At 36.2% G+C, this 20,698-nt stretch overlaps 1 protein-coding gene across 1 annotated transcript in view; it reads right to left on the minus strand.

Moving 5' to 3' along the window:
* Positions 1-20,698, minus strand: part of LOC104129292 (ABI family member 3 binding protein) — a 157,668-nt gene that overhangs the window by 23,628 nt on the left and 113,342 nt on the right. The window contains exons 38-51 of the mRNA XM_035897581.1: positions 20,096-20,170; positions 19,299-19,373; positions 17,697-17,771; positions 16,981-17,055; positions 16,420-16,494; positions 14,746-14,820; positions 14,191-14,265; positions 12,929-12,994; positions 12,542-12,616; positions 12,152-12,247; positions 7,280-7,390; positions 4,346-4,429; positions 2,884-2,952; positions 1,457-1,669 (exon numbers count right to left, since the gene is read on the minus strand). Of these exons, the coding sequence (XP_035753474.1) occupies positions 1,457-1,669; positions 2,884-2,952; positions 4,346-4,429; positions 7,280-7,390; positions 12,152-12,247; positions 12,542-12,616; positions 12,929-12,994; positions 14,191-14,265; positions 14,746-14,820; positions 16,420-16,494; positions 16,981-17,055; positions 17,697-17,771; positions 19,299-19,373; positions 20,096-20,170 (1,239 nt within the window). The remainder of the gene's footprint in view (positions 1-1,456; positions 1,670-2,883; positions 2,953-4,345; positions 4,430-7,279; positions 7,391-12,151; positions 12,248-12,541; positions 12,617-12,928; positions 12,995-14,190; positions 14,266-14,745; positions 14,821-16,419; positions 16,495-16,980; positions 17,056-17,696; positions 17,772-19,298; positions 19,374-20,095; positions 20,171-20,698) is intronic.

A 20,698-nucleotide genomic window follows, 5' to 3' on the forward strand; every position in this document is an offset into this window, starting at 1 on the left:
GTGTAGCTAAAAGTCAAGCAAAGTAACAGTTTCAAAAAAACAGCTCAACAAGTTACATTTTCTGTTTCCATAATTCTATCTGAAACAGCGCATTAAAAAAAAGATGTGATGCCTAGATCGGATGATTGAAAAAGCATGTATAAACTACTAAAATAAAAAGAGATGACAGAAAACTTGATTTAAGTCTGTCTAAACAAGTAATGTCATACTGGTGCCAATATGAAGTAATCACTGTTTTCAGAAAATGGGATTCAATGCCTTCTCTTGAATTCAGAAAATGTCCTTGGATGAGTCACTATCTGAGTAATTTTTTGAAGTTAAGATGAAGGAGACAAGTTCAGTGAGAGTACTTGTAAGCCACAGAGTTCAAACATTTTGTATTACACACTGAAGTTAAAAAGAAGATGGTATTTATGGGAGAGCTGTTACATCTAGATAGGAAGATAGCTAGATTGAAAACTAAAGTTTATCAAAGTGAAGCAAAATGAGTATTAGCCACATATTCTGCAGAAGGTTTTAACCTTCTTTTCTGGAATGGGGAAGGGTATGCTAGGTATCTCAGTTGTCACAGAATAGTCTTGTATAAGAGAAGAAACTTCACGGAAAGTTAACTTTTACAAATGCTGATTACAACTGAACAGAGAAAAGGTTTCCACCTAAGGTCTCAGCACATTGTGGAAGGCAAGCCAGGTAACCATTCTTCTCTCTTGGTGGTACTTTTTATTAGCCTGCAGTCTCTTTTTACTCCCCTTTTAATCCAGCAGAAGGGCTAATTTTCTTCCTCTTTCCCAGAAGAAAAAAGCGCAGGCTAATTTTTGTTTTGAGTGTCCCTTTGGTTTTGCATTTATTATTTTTCAAAATGGCAGGGAGAGCAAGAAAGAATAGAGGCTAAACCTAGTAATTATTTCTAAAAAATCAAGAAAGGACTAAATAGGGCAAAAGAGTGGCCTTGCTTGTGACAGTCACCTAGTAATACCCCTGCACTGAAATCTCTCATGACATGCATATACAACATCTGAAAACATCCCACTTACATGCTAAAGTGAATGGCTAGCCCTCACAGTTCTGATCAACAACATCCTCAAGTCAAGAAGGATGTCTACATTACAAGTATGCATCTATATAATAAAGACTACTGTTGCATTGCTGGAACTTCTTGACTAGATCTTACCAGATCCTGTACACAGAGAAGCCAGAAATTAAAAGAAGATAGTCATACTTCTTAAGTTTATCTTTTTGTGTCATCACTGACACCAATGGTACAGTTATGAAAATCTCGTTCTAATTTAGTAGTATTTTCTTATCCACACTGGAGGTGACAGAAGCACAAAATAAAAGCACTGGAGTGTAAGACTCCCTTGGAATTGAAGTATTTTTTAAACGGCATTAATGCCACTGTGAATGTAAAAATAAGCTGGAAATACTGTATACAATGGAGGAAAGAAATCAAACCAACCAGTAACAGTGTCATTGTCTGGTTTTTCCCAGTCCAATATGACGAAAGTTGGACAGCCCTCAACAGTCACCACTGTGAGGTTGGTTGGAGGATTTTGTGGAGGATGAGTAGGTTCTTCCTTGCTGCCAGCTTCTTCTTGAGGAAAATGTTCAAGAGAGCTTGTGATAGAGCAAGGCACATCATCATCTTTCTTCATGTACTTGACATGGGGGGCTAAGAGCAAGAGGAAAGAGCTGTTATTCAATACAGTGTTTTTACAAAATGTCGATGTCATTTCACCTAGTGCACAACTTCCATCTCAGGGCACCAACAAAAACAAGTCAAAGTCAAACAAAATATGTTTAAGAATAAAACCTATATATTCAATATTAAGCTGCCTGTTGTTAGACCTGGAATCTACACTGCCTTCACCCCCTTCCCATTGGCACCACTGATGAAATATCACTCTGAGGGTATTAGTGGGTGATATGCACTGTTTGAAAGAATTAACTTCTGTCATAATAGGACAATTAATTTTAGTCTTTCTATAGTAAAATGACACTACAATTCCATTTGCAGCTTTTGAGTGCTATGCTAATGCAAAGATGTAATGCTTATCACCACTTTGTTTCACCAGAAAGAGTAACAAGTTTAGTCCAGTCATTCCATCATTAAACTTGCAGTTTCTAAAGTGACTGTCAAAATCTTAACCATTTTCAGTGGTACAGGACCAAACCTTGAAACAAACCTTCTGGGGCAAACATCTTGTACTCTGCATCAAAACTTGGAAGATTACTGAAGACAAACGTATTAGTTCTAAGGTTAAAACTGCTATTGAATGTAAACAATAAGGTCTTGCAAGAAAGACAGTGTCTTCTGAAATATAGTGTCACTTACCAGACCAAGAAAAAAAACCCTGAAAAATCTTTCGGTACAAAAGCACTTCTTCCTGTCATCTCACCTTGTTAAACTCTCTAGATTACTGAAACAGCAATAAGTTGACTACTTTATCATCTACCTGAATGTGCACAGCCTGGAATGAGAGGTGAGTCACATATGATGGGTAGATATACCTTATGGTGAGGTGCACTGATATTGGGGCAATACCTCTCCAGGTATGCTTGCAAGCCCACAGGAATATTTTCATTTGGTTTGGTGGAATGTGAACAGTGTGCAGTTGTACTACTGCTGACATACAGGAAAAGCTGCAATATATTTGTGGGCAAGACTGTAAACGAGGAGGTGGTAGCAAGGGAGAAAGTAGAAGTAAAATTTAGTCAAGAATATGCTGATGGTCTGCACTACAGCCCTTTCATCTGACACTGAAGTGAAACAAAATCAAATGAAGTTTTGGCCCTCAAATAACCAAAAAAGGTACTTTTGATGCAAGGTACGCCAGTCTTCATATATTCCCCCAAATAAAAATACCATAGCTATTAAAATCCTACCTTGGTACCTTGGTTTGCCTGAAGAATCTGTTTCTGATGTAGGACTTGAGCTGAAGACAGTTGCATCAACTGTGGGAAGCACAGTTATAATTTCATTTGCAATAAATATGAAGTTTCAGTGTTAGAACTGCAGCATTTCACAGTTCATTTGTCATTCTAAATCATGGTAAAGCTCTTCCATGGTAGACCTTTGCTGCCATATCTGTGTCTTCCTTTTAAGGACTCCATTTTGGCTGTGATGCTAATTAAACCCCATACTTGCTAGTATAAAGATAGCCATAATCAAAATTACAGAGTTCATGACTGCTGCTAGATTCAGTTCATGTAATATATGCAAAATGCTCTTTAGACCTTTTAAAAAGGATCTTTTTGCACTGTACTGGCTGTTTAGCTTGGAGCTTGTTTTGTGTTCATAAATTATATAGCACTGTTATGTTGGCATATGAACTTCTCTAAAAGTAGCAACAAGGAAATCACAAATTCTGTCTCCAGAGTGAACAACGTCCACAAAATTTGAAGGAAATTGAAGGTAAATACACTGGTGAACGGAAATGTGCTAAAGCAGTCAGGATTCATGACACCAGTGTTGTGTTAAATAGCCACTACACTGAACAGAATCTTCTCTTAGATGCAAATACTACAATGGATCTCAGCAGACAAAACACAATATATTCACAGCAAACATTTTTTAATAAATCTAGCACCCAGCTTGCTTTTCTGAGCACTAAGGGTCACAGTGAGTTCATGATCATTATAAGGAGATAAGAATTTCAATAACACTATAAATCCAAGAAAATTAGAAACAACATAATTTATCACAATATACCTAGAGCTGCATATTTTAGCTCAAAAATTCTGAGCACACCCTCCCCCAAACCCATTTCTGTATGCCACTTTGAGGAGATTTAGGTCTGAACTTGCAGCTAACTCCCGATTTTATAAAGGGCAAATTACCAACTAACCGCTATGTTTACCTGCTTACATTTTTTCTATTTAAATGGTGGCAGTTTGATTAGATAGCTGGAGGATATCATAACCATGTTGAGCACTATCAGTCACTGTCAAATAATAATTTGAATTATGTCCTGTGCAAATAGAAATGTTTGGCGAAAAGAAGTGCCTTATTTACCCAATTCATGGATTTAAAGTAGCCACAGAATAGTATTGAAAGCCTGCTAAGCATGTATTGATTTCTAGGAAGATGGAAAGGCTGTCGTGTTCTTATTTACCAAGGTGCGTATCAGAAGACAGTCAGATGAACTCAGTCAAGTTAGAAGTCACAAAGTGGCATAAAGGAAATCAGATCACCCCAGGCAGAATAATTCTTATATTAAATATGCAATGCATCAATATAGTTGAGGGAAGGGAAGCAAAAGAAAAAAAGGAAACCTTTATGCTCATGGAAAAAAAAAAACAAGGCAAAAAAAAGAAAACAAAACAGAGCTATCTGAAATATGCTCACCATAATACTCTGGAGTTGCAAAAGCTGTTGGCGTCTTATATGATGTTCCTGTCCTCACAGCTGTTGTTGGTCCAGCATGTTTAGCTATAGTGACAGAAGGAGGAACTAACTTGTGGCAACAAGGCATTCACTATTTAAAAGAGTGAAACAGCTTTCTGATTTTCTAACAGAACTCAGATTTATGACAACTGCTCATGAAACAAGTACTTTCATTTAAAATATGATATTCCCTCAAAACTTATACAACATCTTCCAGTTGGATTGAGGAAAGTTCCGAGTTGTCCTTATTGCCAATATAACCCACTTCTGAAAATCAGTGAGAAAATTCTTTGTTACCTGGAAGATTTCAGTCAGCTAGAATATGGCCTGGTTTAACGTACAGAACCATCCTACACACACTGGTAAAAGGATGTAAAATGACCAGCATTGACATTTCTGTTTCTCAAATAAAAGAGCACATTTCTTCATGAGTTGTAAGACAGAATAGCTGAAGTCAGCAACGGTAACTTGAATTCTTCCCTCAAATATAGGTAAGGTCCTTTCATTTCTACACACAATACAGCATATATAGTAGCAAGGCTGGATCTGGAACATGTATAATGATAAACACTGAGTCCTTAACTATGGTATGCATTAAGAGTTTAACCACAGAACAGTAACGGAGCTTCCACTAAATGAAATTAAGATGCATTTCAAAATGAAAGTAAGAAAAATGTAACCAAGTCCAACATTTTCAACATTTATAGCACTACATGACACAAGGGAAAAAGCTTTCTTTCTGAACTGATCTATTCTGTAGTAGGCACTCTAAGTTTGGACAGAAACTGATTGATAGGGGCAATATTAAATCAAGTATTAAATAGCTATTTAAAAAATTATTTTAGATTATGTGACATTGCTTTTAGTCCTCAGCTGTTTTCACCTAATCAAGAAAACAGGTTTCTAAGAGGCAAACAATCCATGGTAAATGATGTCTTGATTGTTTTCAAAATAGCTGTAAAAAGGCAAGAACTGCATTCACAAAACATGCAGATACTCCCAAATCACCACTGCATGACTGTGAAATCTCAACTCCAAAAAAGTCAAGAACTACATAATGTAGTTACCTGTCCTGCATATACGACACAGAAGAACATGGTGACTGAAGGCAGAACTCTGGTGAACAAAGTTTAAAACAACAAAAATCCCTACCTTCCATTAATTTCCTTAATAAAGTGGACATTGATTAAGACTCTCGTGATAAAGATTCTCTCCCTACTTTCCACTAATTCCCTTAATAAACTGGAAATTTATTAAGATTCACACTATAGTCCAGTTTCACAAAGGTTCTGGAACTCACTTGTTTTCTTTTTTTCCATTCAGGAGACTTCCAATGTCTGCATAGAAACCTTCCCATAATACTCATCCACTGGATGAGTAAGAAAGATGCAAGTAAGGAATTAATCACAATGTTAATGAGAAGGAGAAACAGGACAGAATTATGAAAGGGAAAATCCAAGAACATTGAGGCAATTTTTCCTGTTACTACTGTGGAACAGTCTCTCCAGGGAACCAGAAGAAACTTGATTATGATACTTAAAACTAAGCTGGATAAAACACTAGGAAACACAGAAAAAGGAAAATCTGCTACTGGCCCCACAAGGAAGAACCAGATCATCTAACCAATTTATTCCATCTTGAATGCCTAGGGAGGTATGGTAGCTGCTGACTACCACATAACCTGGCCTCTCTAGTGTATGGAAAAAGAGTGAAATTTCAAAACACTGTTAAATTAATTAGATACTTAATGGAGAAAATTAGCATAGACCCCATTACAAGCAAAAGAAAATGTATCAAGTCAACATTATTTTTATGCTACGGCTTAAGACTGACAATATCTTCCATTTTGCTGTAGCTATTTCTAAGGAAACACCACCAATCAACAGCAAGTACAGACACATTTCAATCTTGGCTCTGTTGAGTAAATATACAATTTATTTCATCCAGCTTGGTGATTCTTGCTTCTAATCTGCTGCACAAAATACAAAAAAAGAAAATACTTCTAATCAGCTGCAAAAAAAGAATTGTTTAGGTCTTTAGTGCCTTAATAGCACACAAAGCCCTAAGTGAAACAAACCAGAAAAAGCCAACAGGAAATACAGCAGAGCCAAGACCTTTATATTTCCAGTGAACTACAGAGAGTAATATGAAGTGGGAAGCATTTCTCATGATACTAAGCATAATGAGATGATAGATTCTGACTGTCTGGAATAACATCACCCTAAGGATTCTTTTTCAGAATCCACAGACAAAACATACATAAGGATGCTGAATATTAGCTTCAGGATAAAATTAAAATAAAATAGGAAATGTGAAAGTTTCTGTGTGCTCCTATATTGATACTGAGAAGCAGGAATACTGTAGCACAGGAATGAAGCTGAACTCTTTGCACATGAAATAACTCATCTCACTCTACCTCCCAGTGCAGTTAGTTTTCTGGGTGCCTATTAGCTCATTATTTGCAGTGGTTAATGGATGTGCCATACATGTGGGACAGAATTTCTTTACAAATAACCAGTTGGGAGTCTGCATTGAAGCATAATATTCAGTATCTCCCATCTGACATGCACATTAAGTAACTGCAAATGCTAATAGTAGACAAGAAATGTTCTTAAGGTTGATCTTCTTAAAGGATGACTCCCATTATGCTATTTTGCTTTCAGCTCCCTTACTAGGGATATTTTTGACATAACTAGGTTAGGAAAACAAAAGGAAAACCGAGTTTATGCATGAAGACAAAGGACACAAGGCCTGTATGTTACAGAAGACCAGTTTCTATAGATATCACAGATTAAAGAAAAAGAATCTATACTATAAAATTCTCCTATACCCTGCTAGTCAGTTCAGTATTGTCTCACACATAATAAAATATTTATGCTGAAAAGGCTGAGATACCTGGACTCCCTGGTTTACCAGTCACGGTGTTTGGAGGCAGAGGTTTTCTTCGCATTTGTGTAGGCTTGACAGGAGGTATAGGAGGATGCTGAGGGCCGGGTGAAGTAGTTACTGAATGACATTACAAGACAGTGTTATTAATTATTTAGCCTCAAATTCCATAAAATCAGAAACCCATTACAAGTTATATTCTGACTTCCCAAACAATGTTTCATGTCTGATTTAGTATCAAAAGAGGAGAGGTGAAGTTATAGGAGCCGAAATGAGTTGTATGTTCAGCCTTAAATTCTTTGGGAAGTGTGTGCCATGGAGTTTTAAACCAAGATTACACTGAAAAAATGTAGCTGCTTTGGGATTTTGTACAAGTGTTTCAGCAATTCATTTTCTGTGTAGTTACTCATTTCTGTTGACAGTAATTTTTTGGCAGCCAACGGGATACTTCTTCCCACAATAAACACCACCTCAGTGTACTTGGAAACATCTTCAGTATCCTACTGACAAAATTTCTGATCTTTTGTACTTTCTAACTGATAAAACTGGTCACCCTCAGCTTGAAGCAAAAGATGTAGCAAAAGGGAAAGTATCATCATGAACATGTTATCCTATGCCCTTCAAAAGTTAAAAATGAAAGAACTCATTGTCACTTCATGCACTGATATGGCTAGAGTTATTGTGTTAGAAACTCCTGAAGCACCCAGCTAGGTTGTTTCAATGTGCAGTTCTAGCCAATATCTTTTAAATTTATCTGGTAAGGTCCTTTGATAGTGAAGTCTGAAAGAAGAACCTAAGCCTCTTAATTAATACTTACAAAATATTTTATTGTATTTCCCAGGCAATTATAAAGGATTTTATTATGCAAAGAAAAGGCAAAGGAAAAAGTTTTTCTTCCACTATTCAACTTTGCACTTCTTTCCTTAAGAAAAAGCAACAAGAGATACATGCAACACATTTATGTAACAAAAGACGTTTTGTACCTACAGGGGAAAATTCTCAAGAGCATATAATTCTTCCAATGTAAACAAATATGCAAGTTGCCTGATACTGAGTTACTGGCTACACAGAGTACCTTGGGCCCTACATATCAGACCTTAGTTTACCCTATAAGTAGAGTGGCTGGGGGCAAGAAGGGAGCAGATCCAAAGACGCATTTGGGAGAGCCTTTTTAGAAATACTTGCAATATACAAACAGGAACATCTCCATCTTTCTCTGTTCCCTTTTTCATTTGGACTTTTGCAGTCCCTTATAAATCACATTTTTTTAAAATCGCTCAGATCAAGTCAGGAAATAATTCTCTATCGAATTCAGGAAGATTTAATGGTTTTGAAAATAGCATTTGTAGGTTTCATATTCATTCCTAATCCCCAGATAGAGGTGAAAAAAATATGCCTAAAGACCTGAAAAAGGATAATGCATTTTTGTATATATAAGTCATCATACCCTAGATACTACTACATGGTAGTATCCATGATTAATTTTCCCCCTGCCCATATGCAGGGAATGGGATTGTCCAAGATATTTATGGGGTAAAAACGTGCAAGGATTGACTTGTCAGTGGTTTCTATTGTATCTTCTGAACAACACAACTACAACAGTTACATGCAAGCCAAAACATCACATTTAGTTGACTGTGTCACAGTGGAATCTGCTATACTACACTCTGGAAAAACAAGAATGCCTACTCTTCCCTTCTACTACTTCCACAATGATTTGGGTGATGGTCTATGATGCTACCAAATCTAATTAACAATGTGTGGAGACTGAGTTGTAAACCAAGACACACAATAGAATTTAGGGATTTTGTGATAGCACTGACAGCAGCATGGTGAACTATTAGGATTTATTTAGTCTCAGGTGTCCTTTGTGGACTGGGAATATATTTCCTTGACTCTGTCACTCTTCATGAAAGAGGAGAGTTCGCAGCCTCTTATGAGAGACTCTTAACACATCAAGCTTAATTCTTGTGTGCTGTAACCTATCTTTTTCATTTCTTGTAATTAGCATAAATGTAAATTTTTCAGTTAACACCCACTAAATTTTCAGAAAAAGTAAATGTATTTAAAAGCAAAGTCAAATACTGGCTAACTTATAGCAATATCTTATTAATCAGCCTCACCTCTTTGCCTAGTAAGATCATGGAACAGATCCTCCTGGAAGCTATGTCAAGTCATATGGATGACAGGGAGGTGATTAGAGACAGTCAGCATGGCTTCACAAGGGCAAATTGTGCCTGACTAATCCAGTGGCCTTCTATGACAGAGCGACTGTGTTGGTGGATAAGGCAAGAGCAACTGATGTCATCTGACTTGACTTCTGCAAGGCCTCTGACACAGTCCCACACAACATCCTTGTTGCTAAATTGGAGAGACATGGGTTTGATGGATGGACTATTCGACAGAAAAGAAATTGACTAGACAGCCCCATATAAAGACTTGACATCAATGGCTCCATGTCCAAATGTAGATTAGTAACAAATGGTGTCCCTCAGGGGTTTGTACTGGGACAAGTACTGTTCAATATCTTTACTGATGACACAGACAGTGGGATTGAGTGCACCCTCAGCAAGTTTGCAGATGACACCAAGCTGAGTGGTGCAGTCAATACACTTGAGGGAAAGGATGCCATCCAGAAGGACCCTGACAGGCTGGAGAAGTTGGCCAGTGCAAACTTTGTGAAGTTCAACAAGCCCCAGAGCAAGGTCCTGCACCTGGGTTTGGGGTAATCACCAGTCTCAGTACAGGTCAGGCGAAGATGGATTCAGAACAACCCTGCAGAGAAGGACTTGGGGATAATGGTAGATGAAAAATTAGATATAAGCCAGCAATGCATGCTTGCAGCCCAGAAAGCCAATTGTAATCTTGGGCTGCAACAAAAGAAGTGTGGCCAGCAGGTCGAGGGAGGCGATTCTCCCCCTCTACTACACTATCGTCAGACCTCATCTGGAGTACTGCATCCAGTTCTGTGGTCTCCAGTACAAGAAAGACACGGACCTGTTTGAGTGGGTCCAGAGAAGGGCCACAAAAATGGTCAGAGGGCTGGAACTTTTCAGCTATGATGTTTAGCCTGGAGAAGAGAAGGCTTCAGGGAGACCTTACTTCAACATTCAGTACTTAAAGGGGCCTTAGAAGAGAAATGGAGAGAGACTTTTTACCAGGCCCTATAGAGATAGGACAAGGGGCAGTAGTTTTAAACCAAAAGAGGGTAGATTTAGACTGAATATAAGGAAGCAATTCTTTACCATTGGGATGGCACTGGAACAGGTTGCCCAGAAAAGTTGTGGATGCCCCTCTCTCTGGAAGTGTTCAAAGCCAGGTTGAATGGGGCTTTGAGCAACCTGGTCTAGTGAAAGATGTCCCTACCTATGGTGAGGGGGTAGAACTATTTGCTTTTTAAAGGTTCCTTCCAACCCAAACCACTCTATGACTCTATGATTTTATAATTCTGAATTTTGATATACATATTAAGACTTCATGAAGAGAACTGAGATCACAGAAGAACACAAGAAAATTACGCAACTGTAGTAGTTAATTTCACAACCATACCCAACTCTCTTTTATGACTGCAGTTCAAGGTATTGGCTTACTGCAAAGCTCTAAATCTTAAACATCTAATGTCATAAGATGAGTAAAAGCAGATCTAGATGTTCCTTCAAATCTATGTGCATAAAAACCCCCTTCCAGTCTCTGAAAATCACAATCTGGATTTACTTAAGTACACACCACTGCCTGGCATTCAGTAACAAAAAATGCAGAGTACCACCATCCTTGTTTTCAGTTTACAGTCTGCATCCAGCTACTATTAATAGGATATCACACTGGACTTAATATTTGCAAAGTACAATTTTCAGACTGAATAAACTTTAAAAAGATAAAACATCAGAACTCAGCTGTCAAGATAGGCTCTTTGTGCAGGTAAATTTAGTGCAGAGGCAATTCAGCAGTTTATAAATTAGTTAGAGGCATATCTTTTTATCTGCGTTTTTTAAATCTAATAACATGTTTTCAAAGGGTAACCTAACTAAAAAGAGCAGCTGCATCTGAATAGTAAATCCAAAGGTAAAACTAGAAAGATTTTATTTTCAGTCAGTTTTTATGCCAGTAAACAAGCACAGCTAAAACAAGATTTATTCTTGGTTATGCTTATGAAACAAAGAAATTCTCTGCATGTAAGGGGGTTTACATGTTTATATGCATGTTTGTATGTATAACTGTGGCATACAAACACACTCTATACTAAAAAGTCTCAGTTGAAACAGAAAATTTCCAAGAAGCTGACTAGAAAAAAGTGAAATACAAAAAGACTGTTTTTGAAGACCTATTTTGAGAAGTAATTTTTCAGTAAAAATATTTTGCTTGTTTTGAAAATATGATTGCAAGACTTGCAAGAAAAGTAAAACTCACAAACCTGGTACAGCACTTGTAAAAAACCCTGTAACCTTATTTACTCCATGTGGTTACTTTGCTTCAAGCCTAATGTTCTAATTTTCCCAGCAATCCTAATATTCAACAAATCTTTTTCATACATGGGAGGACAATTTGGTTATGCATTCATGTTATTGTCCCTTGCTATGTAGAAAAGATTAGTATGAAAAAAATCAATGCTTACAGCATTGTGGCTGTTTGATCATAAGGATAGAAAACTGGTGGCAGTAATTTTTAATATATGGCATATATTAGTCACTAAGCCGTGACCATGAAACCTTATTTTTATCTCTTTTAGTAGCATCCTGAAGCCAAGAGAAAGTGTGTTGATGATGATGGCTAAGAATTATTTTCTCTTCTTATAGTGGAGGTGCTTTTTGTATAGGAAAGGTGATGTTTCTATTTTTCATAAATGTTAACAATTTCTATATTTTCTTCTTTTATTAACCTTACCAGAAATTGGCTTTTCCCAGGTATGACTATATTCCAAATGTTTTTCCACATCCACGCCAATTTGTCTGGAAATATCCTCAAGAGTATATACATCATCTGTGAAACAAAGGAAATGAAATAAGTGTCTACAGTGCAGTACCAAGTAATGGAATACTTGTATATTGTATATGTTCAAACTCTAGCTAACATTAAGTGCAAAATTGGCATATATATGGCCCACCTATGTTTTTACTGATAACTTAGTGATATCCATTATCTTCCTATTCAAGTAAGTAGAACGTGATCTGCGTCTAAAAAGTCTGTACTATTGCAGGGCTCAAGAGGATTTGAGGAAGTCACATTCCTGTATTTTACTGGTAAGTTAAAAAAAATCCAAAACTGCAGCTCTACCTGTTGTTGGCACAATCCACTTTGGCAGTCCAGGTGCTTTTGTTCTAGCTGGTGCTAATGTGGTTTTACTAAGAGCTGTAAGATAATTTAAAAAGAAAAAAAGAAAGAGAAGAAAAAAGAAAAAAAGTTCCATGAGAAGAAAACCCAACAGACTTTTATGTGATGTCAACAGTTCCACATTAGAGAATAAAAAGTAACACTTGCTGTGATGATACACACAGTTTTGATTCCTTTTTTTCTGATTTGGAAAGGCTTTACCTCTAGACTGATTAGCTGAAAGAAAAATACCCTTTTTTTCCAGCAACACTTAAAATTCCACTGAGAATAGGTGAAATTAATTAACTAATTAATCTCCTCCCCACCCCAAATTGAATAAACAATTTTTACCAGGTCTGGTCTGTGATTTATCAGATGGCTTTGGTCTTGCAGAAGTGAGACGTGTTTTATGAGGTGCTAAAAGAAATAAGGTTCAGTTTAAATGTTATGTATAAAAAGAACACCAATAGCGCAGTGTGATTTGCCAGAAAAAAAGGTCCATGCACCAATGCGATACAGCAAAACGGACATAGGAGAATTCTATGAGTTCCAATCCAAAATGCACGCTGAAAATGCTAGTTTCTTTAGTGGTCAGATGACTCCATCATGCAGCCTGACCAGTTACATTCATGTTTAGATTTAGGAAAAGATATAAAATATTTACAGCCAGTTACCCAACTGTATATGGATACAGAGTTAGCTCTGCAAGGTATCCATGGCCTTAAGACATTTAATTAGGTTCTGTAAAAAACAAACAAACAAACAAAAAACCTCAAAATAAAACACCAAACCGAGTCCCCCCTGAATCAAATATTCAGACAAAACCATGAAACATTAAAATACTGCCGAGAAAACAACTGGAAGCATTTAAAGCAGACATAATGTAGGGCTGCTGAAGCATAGTGTCATCATCAAGGTTAAAATCAGAAGCCTTCAACCTTTTCTTATTGTTGCCTTTCACTTGCCAAATATTTTTTATATTTTATTTGTTACAGAATCTGGGTGAATCACACTGAAAGCTGAAAGCATAAGCAGCAGTCACTGTCATCTTGTACCAAATGATCAACTTCTGTAACTCAATTTTTTAAATAAATAGAGCTAGCTATTTGATATTTGAATACCTATCTCTACCACCATATTCAAGTATCTATCTACCTATTTGATATTTGAATCCAGCTCCACCATTCTATCCTCAACACTTAATTCAGCCTCTCTGTAGTGTTAGAGAAAATATTTATGCAGGAAAGAACATATTACTCAATTTTGACATTTACATTTAGGAGAAATTTAAACAGATTTATATTTAGCATTTTATAGGGAAAAAGGCAGATGTCAGTTACATTTATGTCTGCAGCATCATACATCTGAGATTCCAATACACAGCACTAATGCTGTTTAAAGCTTCATATCACCTTTGAGGCAATACTGATTAAACCTTGATTTTCAGAGCAATGAATAAAAAACATTTGATAAGGGGAAAAATAAATTTTCATGTTACATATTTGAAATAGTTTTAAAGGTAATTGTGATCAGACCATTAAACCTTAAACCGTATTGATTTTACTTAAGATCTACAGACTCTCAATACAACTTAAGAAAATCCTAAAAATTACCTGTATTGAACCGTGGAATTTCAGTTGCCAGACCAGTTTTGGGCTTGGGTGAAATCTCATATGTTTCATTGGGAACTGAAAGTGGAGATATTATTGCTTATCAAATGTGACTTACTTCCTTTTAAACATAAGACACTGCAGGTGGAAGGGAAATTCAAACTGTCTCTGTGCAGATCATAAATAAAAAGAGTCAGTGCTAGGAACCTGGCTGAAAATCATGCTTTCGTACAGATAAAAGACTTTTCAAGACTGGGAAGCTATATATCATTAGTAAGTCAGACAAAAGAAGAAAAGATAATCAGGTAATGCCTTTTTATATGACTCCTCAGCCTTGTACATGAAGTACTTCCTTTTAGAAAGAATTGCATAAAAGAAGAAATGGCGGAAAATTAAAACCAGCAATATTTTGTACATGCACTGGAATGTGACTAACAAATGAACATGACAAAGACATATTAAGGCATGTCTGTTGATGAAAGTGTAAGTTTAGCCATATAGCAAAAGCAGAGAAAGTAAAGTTTTATGAAAAATAAACTGACATAATATTCTCATTACCCAAAGTAATTTTGGACCCATCAACAACATGAACTGTTATAAGGTTAATTGATCCCAGGTGTGTTGCCCTTGGAGCTACAAGAAATAAAACATTGTTCTGTGAGAAGTGAAATTATAGAAGTTGGATTTCATTAAGGATCTGTGTCCTTTGTTTCCTAAAAACCTAGCTACACATCTGCTAAGACAATTTTAACAGACATGAGACAGACACGTGTTCTGATTAGTCTGGATGCATTTTCATACTGACTGCCAGACAGCGCAACTATCTTGCTGGGCCCCCACCAACTTCAGAACAAATGCCCTAAAGGTGGAATTCTGACAGTCTTTGGTCTTTCTCACACTGGGTATATTAATTTGCACTTCCCTAAAAAATTTGTAAAAGCTTGTAGTAATGTATTTATCTTTCAGACATTCTTCCCTCACTCAAATTTGATTGAATTTAGTGAAAGATATCTAAGTTACTGGATGAAAAGGAGAGACTGACAGGCAGAGGAACACACTACATGTCTCTGTCTTTCAGAAATAACGTTAAAATATGGAAGCTGGAACGTAACCTACTTACTAGCATAAAAGGCAGTGGCTAAAGTGTGCCATTTGTTTTTAACAACTTTCCTAACAGTAGTTTATTTTGCATTTACATCACTATATTGATTTAATATCTAAAAGGAAAAGAATAAACCTATAAATTCTGCTTTCTAAAATTCTTTGTCTAAAATTAACTTTGTAGTGGTACCAAAACATGGCACTTGTTAACAATTATATGATTGGAAATAGCTCTTATTCAGTTGAGACTTGGAATCTAGCTTAGTTATTTAACAGAAAGCCTTTCAAAATAAGGCCTTTAGAAATGATATAATTTTCCTGGACTGTTCAGTTTGATTTTCATAGTAATATATATGTACAGTTCTTGAATGAATAGAGTCTCTGCTTAAATTCTTTTTGGCTATATAAAAAGGGCTAGAAGTCTAAGGGGGAAAAAAGGGGGAAATTATAAAACTATTCATTAACCTATTTACCTAAAACTAAAATATCAGTTTGGAGGTTAGATCAGAGAGGAAGAAAGATTAGGAGCTGCTCTTTCTTATAATCATGTTGTCACTCCTCCCCTAATGATTTTTTTTTTTCTGTAACCTTCCTACCTAGTAATTTTTATGGAAATAGTTCACACCCAGGGTAAAGCTGAGGTATCATCATCCTTCAATATAACTATGCATCCCTAAATCTACTGTAGAAAGAAGGTACTTATACTCTTAGCATCTAACTATCTTGGACTGAGATTCTGTAATCCAAGTTTCAAAAGTACTTGAGAAATTGAAGCAAATGTATTTAGGGTAATAAAATCCCTGCAAAGAAAAGAACTTGGTGAAGCTGGCTACAGCAATATATTTTTATTAAAATTAATAGAATTCTTCACATTTTTAATGGCTACTACCCACCAATTCAACAAACATATTAAAAAACCCAACCATCTTAACTTCTGCTCTCCATGGAAATTGATGCAATTCCTGGGCATTCTCTTTGATATAGTTTATTAATATACTCTGAGCTGAACAATGGTACTAATTTCTATCTACATATCATGCATGTCACATGACTGCAGTACTGAATGACAACAGAAAATGTAACTAAGGCAGTGCCACAATAACATTTTTAAAGTTAAAAACTTTAAATTACCAGGTTTAGTCTGTGGTACTTCTGGCCCAACAGATGTTTTGGGTTTGGAAGGAATGAGCAGTGTTTCTTTTGGAACTGAAAGAAAAGGAAAAAGATTATTATTTTATTCTTCAGGAGTCACGATCCAATGCCATATTTAGCACACAGAAAATGCATGCCTCAAATGCCTGAAAAAAACACAATAACAATTCCATGGCTTTCTGGAACCTGAAACAAAATGGCTATCCAAAACACAGAAAAGTTCTAGCACTGTGCTGTAGGATAAGTTGAGTTACTGGCTAAACTTCTTGCTCTAAAAGAAAAATTAGACCACTGAATTTGATTGGAGATCTGACAAATACAGGCTTCTGACCAGCCACGAGCTGTAGGCTATTTCTGCTTCACTTCTGAGACAGAACTGACTGAGACTCATGTATATTAAGAAACATGCGCGTGTGTAAGTAGAATGCAGGATAGTGGAATGATGTTATACAAAATACCACATCAGAGTGTGTTCTCTAGAAATTTCTCCATTAAAAATTAAAAGTACCTGCACCTTAATTTTTAAGGAAATTTATTTACCCATTGTTGCCCTTGAATGCTCAGTGGTAGTAGAAGATTTTGTAATAATTGGTTGTGGAGTTGTCTGATGTATGGCTGTTAAGGAGAAAATGTGAAGAATCTTAGAATATTAATCTAGAAATAGAAACAAGTAGCATTTGCTCTATTTCTGAAACTTTCAAAATGCCCCAAACAGTGGCAGAATATCTTAAAAATCAACTGCTGACAGATATCATTATCTTTCTATTAACTTATCCTATAAATTCCTTCTATAACAAAAAATGGGAAGAGACACAGTCCCCTGTAACTACTTTTAAGACTACTTTTGTTTCCGTATAGTGCACAATGTCAGCTAACTGCACAAGCACATTGCAAGGGAGTTCTGTGGCATTTTATGGATGAAAGAAAGTGCTCACAGAGAAGCATCTCTGATTACCAGGAAGTAATCAGAGAGAACTCAGTCTATCTAGCCACTGAAATTTGTCCACAGCCACATTGCTGCATTTTAGTCATCATTTGCTGTATGTTACAGGAAGGTGGAAAAACATTTTTGATGCTCTACTACAAATCCTACTACTATTTTCAGTGTAGTTTTGGCAAATTTTGGATTGACTGACTTAAGTGTAATGATTATTATCAGCACAAAACCAGCTGTGAATAGTTCTGCTAAAAAGCACAAAACCTGAGACTAAGGGAAAGAATGATTACACACAAAATTAAAAGAACAACTCCATTACCAGGTTTGGTGTGTGGCACTCTTGGTTTTTCAGATGGTTTTGGTTTGGTATGAATGAACTGTTTTTCAGTTGGAGCTGAAATAAAAACAAACAGCACCCAGAACAATAATTGAAACACCACACTACTTTCATAGTACACAGGGAACACAAGCACAGCCTGATCTGTAATAAGGCAAATAATGTAAGGGTAAAGCTGAAAATCAATCAGATGGAATTCCTGCAAAGAAAGGAGAAGAAATTAAATGGCTGCTGACACAAACAAACTTCCCCGAAATTATATACAAATTTCTAGCTTTGTATGAAGCAGTGAAGAATATAGTCACGAACAGCATACAGTAAAGTGATAGGACAAAATTAGACAGTAGTAGCCTACATCTTCCACATCTGCCATACGTAAGTATCTGAGGACAGGATCTATTTTTCATTGGATCCTTTGTATCAGACTGGATTTATAAATTGACTTATTTGTTCTTATGTGGGAACTATTCAATTGTATTATCTTCATACGAATGAGTTAAAAATTCTCGCCATGTAGGAGTCATTTACTAGAAAAAGTTATCTTAACACTTGCTAATCTGTGAACCACACCAGCGTGAGAGGTCCTCAAAATATCTGCCTTAGCCTGTGCATTCTTCATCCCCCTTGCTCTGAAGAACCATTTACTGCATATGAATATTGCCATCAGGCAGACCCAGATGGGTATGACAGGGCACATAAACTTCATAAAGCTGTATAAGGAGATATCAAATGAATACTAACCTAAGTATCAATGCATACAGGGAATATATATTAAAATAGAAACACAATAAAAAGCATTTTTAATTTCCTATTCCTCAAAAAGAAAAAACATGGTTTGAAGATTATTAAATGGCTATTAATACTTCATTGATGGTAGGATTTCATTCTCAGAAAATCATGGCCAGTGTTTGTCTCTAAAACTGGGGACAGAGAACTGATTATTAACAAAGTCGGCTCTAGCAATACTCCTGCTGCCCAGTACTTCTTGGATTCATTGACCCTTATTTGGTCCACATCTGACATTTAAGTTAAGAAAGAATTCCCAGCTAATGTTTCATCTATTTAAGCAAGTTTTTCCAATACAGGTGACTAGAAGTTAGCAGAAAAGATGGCTTTAAGAACTAGTATTTGATCTGGAGGGTCACATAGCTGGTCTGTTTTGGTGTATGTTGTGCTATAGTTGATACCTTACCATTTTCTTTCAATTTTCTTCCGTAAAGTTACACCACCAGGAGTGAAGCGGAAGAGCATTTTAGGATGACAGTATCCATACCTCAGTTGCAGAAATTACAGGAATCACTACCTGCTCTTTAAATAAAATCCCCTTTTACTGCAAAATATACAACATCTGAAGGAATTACATCATCCTGACTGGAAACTCTAGAAAACGAATAAAAGAACCTTCAAAAGTAAATGAGCTCATGTATTATTACCCTTATCAAGACAAAAGGGCAAGCAAGTATCTGGAAGCAGAGGAAAACTTCATTATTAGTTTTTAATATTATGTAATGAACTCTCTCTAAGAATATCTTCTCTAATAAAAATGGAAAGTAGAGTAATTATTTATGAAATACACACTATTACCCAATGTTGCCTTTGTTCTTTCAGGAATATGAGGAATCATAGTAGTAGCTGGTTCATGGAAGGCTGGAATGATTTCTGTTGGAAAAAATGTCAATAAATGCTCAGAATAATGAAAAGACTCTCCCTTTCCCTCCCACCCCCTTAGAGAAACCCTTTACCTCTATACTATATACAACAGGAAAGGGATGTTTTAAAACAACAATGGTCATTTATCCTCAGAGATTTATGGTTACAAAGAGTTCAGTTTTTTGTTTGTTTTTAACATCTAAATACTTAAAAAGCAACAGTAACAACCCTTCAGTGAAATCACTGATTATCTTATACAGGTCATTCAGATTTATGATGGACAGTATCCTAATCGAAATGCAACTAAAGGGAATCCTCAGTCTAATCTGGATGAAAATGTGTATATAAAGGAAAAGCACTGCAACAGCTTTGAGAGGCTTCTTTCATAAGAGCTTTAAAAACATGGTGCAAACAGCTGAAGTGTGTTACTCAGACACAAGCTGTGAATAACTTCTTATCATTGATTTAAACATATAGGTCACTACTTATTTCTTCTTGTGGTAACATCTGCATATATATATATGCATATCTGCAGATAATATAAAAAAAAATCTTGAGCTGTTGTAGTTTTCATCAGTGGTATGACTTAATTGCAGCACTGAAGAGGTTTCTTAAGCTAGAATGATACCCAGGTAACAACAAATGTACAGTTGACAACTGCCCCCACTGCCTGCCCTGAAAGCAGTTGCTCAGTTATCAACCGCAGCTTGACAAAAGACCAGATAATTTACCAGGCTTGCTGTGTGGAGCATCTGGGATGGGAGCCACTTTAGGTTTAAAGGGAGTATGTTGTGGTTCTTTATGAGCTGCAAGAAAAGACCTGTTTTAAGGGTATGTACTCTTCAGAAATTAGACAGGAAAACAAGATCCTTACATGAGAGACTGAAAAATTTAGTGTCAGATACATACAGGAATTTAAAGAGAAATGAAAATCATGAATGAAAACATGGGTGGAAAGTTGATCAAGTAAGAGAAATCTCGAGTCAAGCAACAAAAACTGAAAGAACATAGAGAACTATAGTGGATATGTTTCCATCTGTATTTCAGACCTCATCACTGCAATATCCATGCATGCTTGTCTCCTACAAGTGTCAAAGGAATTACAATGTGTGTGAAAGAAATTTTCTGTGAGGACAACAAACCAGCTAGGAATCTTTCAATACCTGGAACAGAGTAGAATTAGGTTAAAAAAGTAGAAAAAATAAATTGAAACCACAAACAGATGACATGAAAAACAGACTAGTGATGTATAATCTTTGATCCAAGGAGCAGCAGGGAAAAAATAATGACCAGCCCAAGGTAACATCTTTACCTGTTGCTGTCTTTGGTTGTTC

Source organism: Egretta garzetta, unplaced genomic scaffold (genome assembly GCF_000687185.1).
Source record: "Egretta garzetta isolate BGI_Z169 unplaced genomic scaffold, ASM68718v1 scaffold367, whole genome shotgun sequence".
NCBI lineage: Eukaryota > Metazoa > Chordata > Aves > Pelecaniformes > Ardeidae > Egretta > Egretta garzetta.